A 10,398-nucleotide genomic window follows, 5' to 3' on the forward strand; every position below is an offset into this window, starting at 1 on the left:
GGAAGCAGCTGTAAGTTCAGTCATTGGCAAGCCTTGTGGTGTCAGAAATTTGAAGCTCACTGTAGTACTTTTGTTTCGTGTGATCTTTGTCCTACTGATTGCCATGTGACTCACTTTCTGTACCTCCTTCTCTGTTCCATTTTCTCCCCCTCATCTGGACTTCTGAGGACAGCTGGGAATGGTGAGGAAGAAATTCTGCCCCACTGTAACTTGCAGGTTTTTACCTACACCTGTGATGTGGGGAAAAGAGAAAATGTCTACTTGACCGCTGAAAGGGTCCGCAAAGAGGTTGGTGAAGTCTCAGTCCTGGTCAATAATGCTGGCGTGGTCTCTGGACATCACCTTCTGGAATGTCCTGATGAGCTCATTGAGAGAACCATGATGGTCAATTGCCACGCACACTTCTGGGTAAATATAAACCTTTTTTTTTTTTTTTTTTTTTTTTAAGTCCTGGGCCCTCTTTGAGAAGGATAGAGATCTCAGTGCCAGCTTGAAAGCCACCTGTACTCCCATCACCGAGCCTCCTAATGAGTTATTCCCCGATGGTGAATTTCATTGTATGTTGGTTACTATTAAATCATTACTCTCTCCTCTCCCCCAAATTCAGTATTTCTTGAGAGGGTAAAAGACTTAACATTGTGAACTAGTTTGAAAAATTGCCATAAAAATAACAAGAGAGAGTATAAAACCCTGGGTTTGTTTATTTTACTTTCCACAGAGTTTATAAAACATTGGTTGTTCTTATGAATTCCTAAAGTCAGGGTTTAGGCTTCCAAATTACTGCTCAGCCACATTTTAGAAAGTGCCAAAGATTCTGAGATCAGCATTTGTGGTCCACTGGGAGTGATCAGGCCACCCTGGCCATCACTTATCTTCACCAGGATCTATATCATTGTCCTGTTGGAGGACATCTCAGGACTTTTTCAGCTTGGAAAAATTTCTCAAATGAGAACAGAAGTCACCTTGATAGGACCACAGAGTGGGGAGGGCATCATGAGACCTGTTGAGCTGTGGACTTCAACAATGTGAACTTCTAGCCAGCAGAGCTACTGTAGCATCTAGGAATTGGTGGGGGGGGGGGGGCTGTCTGCTTGGAGGGACAAAGTAACCATAACTTTTCAGCTGGATTATCTTTAATAAAGGCAGATGTGAAGCTCTCCTCTGTAATTCTGTGCACTGTTGACCCACTATGCTTTTTTTCTTCATAGTATTTTCCCTTTTGTAGATAGGTTGAATCCAATAAAGAAGAGGTAGAGAGGGCTGGGAGTGTAGCTCAGTGGCAGAACACTAGCACATGTTGGGTTTGGTTTGATCCCTAGCACTGCAAAAAAAAAATAAATAATAATAATAATAATAAAATAAGTAGGGGGATAAAGAGATAGGGTTTTATATTATTTTCCACGGGCAGATTAGTCTTCTATTAGAACACAACAAAGAACTATTTCTAAATAGGTCACAATAAACCCCTTAATTTTTTAGCAACTGCTTAAAAACTTAATCTGGCTTTAGAAGTACTTATTTACATGTTGCTTATCCAATAGCAAGCCTATTCTCTGATCCTGGAAGAAGCTTATTTTGATGTTTTATTTTTAAACATGAGCTTCATTTCCTTTCAGAACCTCTAGAAATGAACATATGAATAACCTGAGCTAACTCATGTCCGTGTTTCGAATGAGTAAGAAGATAAAGTTTAGGGAAATGTGAATGTGCCCCTGTGTGTACATGCATGTCGGTGTGTGTTATGTGCAGTGGGTATGGGGAGCTGAATTTAAGGTGTTTTTTTGGTTTTGTTTTTTTCTGGCAGCAGTATCAAAGGGGTGGTTTAGGTGAGTAAATGCTAGTCCAACTAAATAAACTTGGCAGTATACTCTATCAAGAATCTTGTATGATTATAATTCTGACTAAAACAAAAACTGCTATTTGAAACAAAAGACAGACATAAATTGCAGGTGTAATGTAGTTTCCATATTTGAAGAATGGTAAAAGTGAAGCTGCCGTAGAAACTGTGTTGGTTTCAGTCAATGCATCATCCTTAAACAGATACACAGCTGTCAGTAGCATAGTGTGCACCACAGGCAACTGGGAATTGTTTTTTTTCCAATAACCTTTGACTGAGATGATGCAAGATTTCCTAACTTTCACCTACACCAAATACTCTGAAGTTTCACCTTCCTGACTGTTCTCTGATTATTTTGTTGACTTGCAAAATTTCAAATGTAATCAGACTTTGGGTACCAGGGATTAAACTCAGGGGCGCTTAACCACTGAACCACATTCCCATCTCTTTTTTTTATTTTAAGACAGGATCTCGGGCTGGGGATATATTTCAGTTGGTACAGTGCTTGCCTTGTATGCACAAGGCCCTGGGTTCAATCCCCAGCACCACCACCAAAAAAAAAAAAAACAACAAACAAACAAACCAGGATCACACTAAGTTACTTAAGGTCTCCTTAAATTACAGAGGCTGCCCTTGAATTTGCAATTCTCCTGCCTCAGTTTCTCAACCGCTAGGATTACAGGCAAGCACCACCTCATCTGAATGTAACCAGATTTTTAAAGAAACCCCATATAGTCTTAGGTGAAAAAATATTTGTAACAGGAGAGCATCTTGTCTTCCCTAGACATACTATAAAATGAGTGCTAATGTGTTAGGCTCAGAAAATCCATAGCCTCAGCTTTAGAAATGCACATAAATTGAAATACTGTATTTTTCTTTTTCTCTACATCCCCAGCTACTTTCAAATTTTATTTTGAGATAAGTTCTAAATTGCCTAGGCTAGCCTCAACCTTCTAATCCCCCTGCCTCAACCTCCTCAGTAGCTGGGATTATAGGTATGTGCCACCATGCCCAGATAATATACTGTACTTCTAAGATTAGGTTACTTTTTTTTTTTTTCGATACAAGGGATTGAACCCAGGAGTGCTTGACCACTGAGACACATCCCTATCCCCACCCTTTTTATTTTCTATTTCGAGACGGTCTCACTAAGTTGCTTTAGGGTCTTGCTAAATTGCTGAAGCTGGCTTTGAACTTGTAATCCTCCTGTTTCCGCCTCCCCAGCCACTGGGATTACAGGCATGTGAGCCACCGTGCCTAGTCTACTTTCTAACATAAGGAGGAAATTGAATCACATCTCTAGTGGAAAGATTATTCTGGAACTGAATCTGTATACCAAGGAGGAACACAGCACCTTTCTAGCATCCTCACTGTGCCTCAAGATGTTGTTTAACCACACAATTTAGGGAGTTCTTGGAAGCCTTGGTGGTAATGATGTCACTTCATATTAAAATATGGGAGGCTCCTAAATTCTCCAGCTGTTTTTCCCCTAAGCATCTAAACTTAAGAATTATTTTCAATATTGAGTCAGAAAATTCATTTTAGAGTTGGAATTTCTGACTTCTTGCCGAGACTTAAAACCTTTTGAGAAGAAATTGAAAATTTGCAACTAAAATTTAAATTATTATAATTTTTACAGTGATTTGGGTGGAAAGGTTAAGTAGTACTGTTGAGAGTACTTTCCTTCCAGTAGTACTCTTAAGCAAAAATGTTAGTGATGATTTTTCAAAGATGTGTTGGCCTGACTTGTGTTGTCTTCCTTCCAGAAAAAATAATGATTATATCTTTTTACTGTGTTTGGGTGAGGGAAAAAAAAAATCCCTTATACATTTTTAAGTACGTCAGCTGAGCAAAGAGCTTGTTCAATTATTTGAATAGATCATCTTGAGCCAGACTTTTAAGTAGCAGTTAATGTCTGTTTTCGTAGAATAACAAATAGTATGTTGATCCTGATTCAGAGTTAAAGTTATGAACAGTGAAATAGAAGACCATGTCGACTTTCACTGAAAAGCTGTGGATGCTCCCACTTCCAAACCATTCCTTATACTGGTCTCACTGCCTGGAATTGCCTCTTCCTCTACTCCCTGTGCCTTTTAAAGTCTAGTCCAAGTTGTCAGCCTACCCTTCCCTCCCCACTGTAGCCCTTCCTGGCATTCTTGGATATCAGAGCTAAAGGATCCTTAGAGACCATCTGGTCCAACCCCTTACTTTCCAAGGAAACTGCACTTAAATGACTCACATAAGACTTTTCTTTCCCTGGGTGTTTGTTGTTGGTTGTTGTTGTTTGATAGCATTTGTTGTCATTGCCATCCTTTGGTGCATAGTATGGATTTTTGGCATAATTTTGTCTACGTTGTGCCCTATATCCCAAAGTAGACAGCAAGTTGTCTGAAGGTAGTTGGTTGTATTCATCTGTTTGTTTTCTTCTGCCTGAAACAGAACTTTATTCTTAAGTCACTCAATAAATATTCAATAATACATAATAGGCTTCTGCTGACATATTTAGAAAATAACCTATTTAGAGAATGCTCATGTGTGTCTATTGCAGTGAATTTTCAAAAGGTAAGTATTATGTTGAACTAACTCAAGCTGATACTTAAAGCATTTAACTCTAGTCCACATCCACTATTTGTATCTCCTTTTGTTTCCTACTGACTTGTGACTTTTCCAGTCGTCCTGCCCCACCTGTATGCTCAATTTTACAGTAGTGTGTTAACTCTGTTCATAGGTGTGAGGCTGAGGACTTTGAGAAAGCTGCTCTTGATATGCCAATTTGAATCAAGCTCCAATTGAATAATACCAACCAATCATTTTTTCCCAATAACTAGGCCTCAAGGAGAGGACCCCTACCACATTGTTCTGCACAAGTCTGCAGTCTGCTGTGGCACTTCACCTTTTAGTGTTGTTCTACTACCAGATTTCCCAGGAATCTTCTTTTGGTCACCAGTCAAGAAGTGATAGATATGGGGTAGGCTTTGGTGTGCATAATCTGTGAAACACATAGTTAGGAGAAGGCTGTGGAGAACAAATGCACTTTAACACTAGCATAGAAATCATTCACATAGGCTCTCTATCTTGCTAAAATGCAAAAAAAAAGAAAAAGAAAAAAAAACCCTTGAAAATACCTCTGCGTTCAACTTTGAAATATGGAAAGGTGATCTCTATTCAGTAACTGCAATCCTATGGTTCCCCTCCAAATATTAACATTGCTTCACTTGATGTTTTTTTCAGAGTGGGTATAGAATCTTGGTTGCTATTTCTAAAAGCCAAAGTTTATCTGTAGATCCTTTCAATCAAAGAGCTGCATTTGGCCTTTATACGTGAGCAGCACATTGATCCCTGATTAACCAAAAGGGGGAAGCAAAAGCATTTAACTCTAGGCCTTTTATGTTCTGAAGAAATTTTGCATGGTAAAGGACTAAATCTGTCAAATAGCTAGTAGGTAATTTACTTCTATTGATATGTTAGTCAGACAAGATAATTGGTAGTTAATTAATAGACCACTTAACTTAAAAGGTTTCACAGTTTTAAAATACTAATTACTGAATTAGGCATTTATCTATATCCAAATGTCTAAAGTCTATTTAGTTAAAATCCATCCAGGAAAAGTAAAAGCCCACCAGCTAGATCTGAGTAATGTAGCACTTAAATGCATTAGTGCTACCATTGTACCTAATATCTCATGGATGGTCCCTAATCGTTAATGTTTAAGTTCTTATGTGATTTACTGGTTTTTAATCTCACATACTGTATTCCTCTTTTCTCTGGTTAGAGAAAGCTAGTTTTGTTTTTGTTTATTTTTTGTCCAAGCCCCCTTAGGTTTAAAATGTTTAAAAAATCATTTCTAAAATATTCATATAAAATATTTGTTTGATAGTTGCTCCTCCATACCATAATATTAAGAATTTTAAGACTAAAACATTTTATATAATATTGTTTCCCTATAGCATGTTATTAAGGTAGATACTAAAAACTTAGAATTTATGGCCTATTTTTAAAGTCTGCTCTAGAACTGGTTTCTGTCATTAAGTAAATGTCACATGCATAAAAATATTTGAGCTTTCAAAATAAAGACTTTTAATTCTTGAACCAGGTTGTAAATTGGCATAGTTTGTCTTATTAATTCTTGATTATAGTCAAAAACAGGAAAAGAATCTCTGTTGATGGTAACTGCCTGGATAGCTGGGACCATTTATCTGTATACACAAACAAGGATCACATGTTTATTGAACTTTAGTTTCTATGTTTGATGTGTTACATCAGTAACTTGATGTAATAATAATAATTTTTGCCTGGCCCTAATCTTTTGTACTAGAAATCAAAATCCACAGCATGGAAAAGTGTCTCTTTACGAAATTAGTGTGAGTAGGGAACCAGACATTAAATCCTATGAGAAACTTCCCCACGTGTTTGATCTGTGTTCTAATCTGTCTAGTTATCTCAGTTGTTTGGAAAATACTGCAGAGTAACCAATGCCATCATTTCTAAGCTATATGAATAGATTGTGGTGCTCCCTCATTGCCAAATGCAGTGTGCAGCTTGAGTGCTTTAGTTTCCATGAAGAGACACCTTTCTGTTCCTCTCTCTGCCTTCCCAGTCCTCTTGGCCTCCCCACCTTTGGAATGTTGGCTCTTTAGGATTGTGTGCTCGGACCAGTTGTCTCTGTACACCTCTTCCTAACTGCGTGAAATCAGCATGTCACAATACTAAACTAACTCCTCTTTGCCCCTTCTTGCATTCCCCAGTTGGTCAGTCAGGAGGCTTGAGAACATCGGCATAATCTTCAGTTCTCTGTGTGGGTCACCAAATCCTGACTGTTCTCTCTCGCCACCGCGGACTTTAACTAATCCCCTTCTTTCCATTCCCACCCCTTCATGTGTACCTCCATCACCTCTCGCCTAGACTCAGAGCCTCTTAACTTCTTTCTCTGTTCCCATTTTTTGCTCTTCAATCCAGGGTTATCTAAGTAGAGCTGAGTTTGCTATATGCCTGCTTGAAACCCTTGTGTGACCACATGACTCACAGTCCAGCTCATTAGCATGGCATCTTGGGCCTTTCAAAGCTGAATTTCACCTGCCTTCCCAACTCAGCACCTATTACAGCCCCTGCTGTACTATAAACTCCAGCCAGGCTGCTCTTTACTGTGCCCCAAGAGAGCCCTCTGTTCTCATGCTTCATGGAAGAACCTTTGGCTGGCTACTCTGCCATTTGAGTCCCATTTTATTTGGAGACTACAGAAGTTGATTAGTACAAAAAAAAGTATATCACTACTGCAAAAGAAAAACACAAATTGCAAGTATTTTCATGTTGACTTGATAGTAACTTTATATATTAAGGTGGTAGCCCCTATAAAATAATCATCAAATCCTAGATTCAAGGATTAGTCCCTTCTTCTTTGATCATGGAATGACAGGGGCTATTTGTCTCCATTCCTGAAAGCAAAGTCGTATTTGTTCTTTCTTCTCTTGTTATTTTTTTTTCTTTTTTCTCCTTTTCTTTTACTGGTATTAGTGATTGAACTCAGGAGCACTGAACCTCTGAGTTATATCTTCAGCCCTTGTTTTATTTGAGACAAGGTCTTGCTAAGTTGCTGAAACTGGCCTCAAACTTGTGATCCTCCTGCCTCAGGCTCTTGAGTTGCTAGAATTCATGCCTTTATTACCATGCCTAGTCCTTCCTTATTTCTCTATTCAGGACTTTATCCATTATCTGACCAGGTAGAAATTAATCTATAGGACATGTCAAAATGCAAGTATTCTTTAACCTATTCTAATGTAACATTGAGTAGCTTTTTCAAAAAGACTGAATGGAGAGTGCGGTAGCAGTCTTTAGCCATTCATTGCAGGACTCGGTCCCTGAAACCTAAACAAGAGTTACAAACCATATGGCTAGATATAACTGCTCACCTTCTCTCAATTCGTTCTCTTCCCTTAAATTTGTTTTTACGCTAATCACTTTTCAGATTTTCAAGATCTTTGCCAAATTCCAGTAAATTTATTTAATAACTAGTGAACAGATAGTGGCAGTCTGAGAAAATTATTTTCAAGCAATTTAATAACCTTACTTGAGAATTGAATTTTTGGTAGGAAACTCCTTTTTTTATTTAATTGTTTTTCAAGTTAAGGAATAATTAATAACAGATTCACCTAAAATTTCTTAGTTTTTTCAGAAACTAAAATTAAGCCTCCCTCGTTTGTGATAAGTCACCAGTTTGCCTCTGTCTAATCTAGATATCTGCCTATATAAATGTATGCAAATAGATGCCGTGATTTGTCTATTTGCTTTGTGTTTCACTATATTTAATAAGTAGAAGACACGTGATTATGGTACAGTCATAGCCACTAGAGCTGGGAAAGTATACTTAAGTAGGTCTAAGTCCTATAGACATGTTGAACATCACTAATCCAAACATCTGCTATCTTTTTTTGTGGGGGGTACTGGAAATTGAATCCAAGGTGCTTTACCACTGAGTCACATCCCCATTCCTTTTTTTTTTTGAGACAGGGTCATACTAAGTTGCTTAGGGCATCACTAAGTTGCTGAGGCTGGCTTTGCAATCCTCCTGCCTCAGCCTCTTGAGTTGCTGGGATTACAGGCATGCACCACCATGCCCAGCTGAAATCTTAAACACGCCAAAATCTGAAAGTTTTTGAGTACCAACATGATTTCTTTTTTTTTTTTAAAGAGAGAGTGGAGAGAGAGAGAGTTTTTTTTTTTTTTTTAATATTTATTTTTTAGCTTTTTGGCGGACACAACATCTTTGTTTGTATGTGGTGCTGAGGATCGAACCCGGGCCGCACGCATGCCAGACGAGCGCGCTACCGCTTGAGCCACATCCTCAGCCCCCCCAACATGATTTCTGAAGTAGAAAATTCCACACCTGAGCTCACATGATGGGGTCAGTCAAAATGTAGACATACTAAATATAATGTATAAAATTACCTTCCTGTTATATAAGGTATTATGAAACATAAATGCTTTTTGTAATTAGACTTGATCCCATCCCCCAGGGCATCTCATTATGTAGATACAAATATTACAATATCCAAAACACTTTGGGTCCCAAGCATTTTGGATAAGGGATACTCAACCTGTACCTAGAATGTTTTTGGACCCCCAAACTGTACTATGCTGAAGTTCCACTAGGGGGTGTACTCGCAGGGTGGTTTTGCATCTCATTTCTTACACACACCCAGTATTTTCCTAAGAGAAAGGGCCCTTTGTAACTAATCTTTGGAGTATGACAAAATTTCCAAAGATTAAGAAATGGGGAACTATTCCCTGCCTCTGTTGAATGAAATAAGTCCCATGTTTTGAGCCTGTAATTCCAAGGATCAGATTAAAATGTGTTAATCTCTCTTGGTTTAATTAGTTGTTTCTTATCTCAGAAGTTAGTGTAGTAAGTTAGCTATTCAAAGACCTATCCCTTCTTTAAGTTTCTGTCAACTGACCTAGAAACTCCTTTCAGGCTGAGGCCCATGGAAGCATAGTTGGGAAATAACTCAACAGACAGATGCTTTTGATTCTTTGAAAATATAGAGTAGGTAGGTAGAACATACTGCTGGTCTGTAATAGGGTAGCATTAGAAAATGACCCTGTATTGTGTCTTAACACCCTGTTAGGAGACCATTGTTGAGAAATAGATTGGCAGAGCATGGCCTCGGGATTTCACCGTGTTTACATGATATACCTGGCCAACCAGTCCCAGTCACCTGGATTTATGCAGGTTCCCCAGCTCTGCTCCAGAGGGTACAGCTTTTCACCTGTGGGAATGCCAAAGTCTTTTTTCCAACGTGGCCTACTCTTTTTTTTCTTTTTTACTTTGTTTGTCAATTCTCTTAAAACCGAAGTTCACACCTGTCAGAGACCATTTTCCTAAATGCTCTGAAACTAAAATTAAGTGAGCCACAGGGGGGAAAAATGAATATCCTCTCATAATGATCATAAAACTTTCAACACTGCAGCAAATGCTGCTAGAATATTTAACAACCAAGGGCAATTACTGTGGAAACCTTGAGTGCTGTCAAATTAGCCCCTTACAATGACAAGCCACTTACAGTGAATTCACTTTTGGAAACAAAACATTACTTGGTCTGTGAAACTTTCAAAGATCACACAAAGATTCGGGAAAGGCACCAGTGGTGTTAAACATTGTTTTTTTTTTTTTTTTTTGGTCTGGGGAAGTCACAAGTGTTTCTCTCTTATTTGCTACTTGCATAAAATGTGAATTTCTTGCCTCTCCTTTAAATACCTTCATACTGGGATTTTTGAATATTAACAAGTTTCAGCTTCTTAGTGATATTCTAAGCAATGGGGCTCAAAATAACACTTCCCAAATCAGTGTAACTGGGAAAATATTTGTGGTGTAACTTGTGTAAACACATAGGTATTTTGAGGACAAGTGAAACTTAAAATTCAAAGCCTGAATTTTCCCACCTGCAAATAGTGATTAACATACTGCCCCCTACTGATTTCTCAAGGATTTTTTTTTTTTAAAAGGGGGTCAGTTCTGCAATCTCTGGGGGGGGGGGATCGGGACAGTAAGTGTAATTAGTTTAAAT

General features: G+C 38.3%; 1 protein-coding gene across 1 annotated transcript in view; it reads left to right on the forward strand.

Annotated features, from left to right (window-relative positions):
- Positions 1–10,398, forward strand: part of Rdh10 (retinol dehydrogenase 10) — a 27,267-nt gene that overhangs the window by 1,178 nt on the left and 15,691 nt on the right. The window contains exon 2 of the mRNA XM_048782846.1: positions 6–408. Coding sequence (XP_048638803.1) covers positions 6–408 — 403 coding nt within the window. The remainder of the gene's footprint in view (positions 1–5; positions 409–10,398) is intronic.

The sequence above is a fragment of the Marmota marmota genome, unplaced genomic scaffold (assembly GCF_001458135.2).
Source record: "Marmota marmota marmota unplaced genomic scaffold, marMar, whole genome shotgun sequence".
Lineage (NCBI taxonomy): Eukaryota > Metazoa > Chordata > Mammalia > Rodentia > Sciuridae > Marmota > Marmota marmota.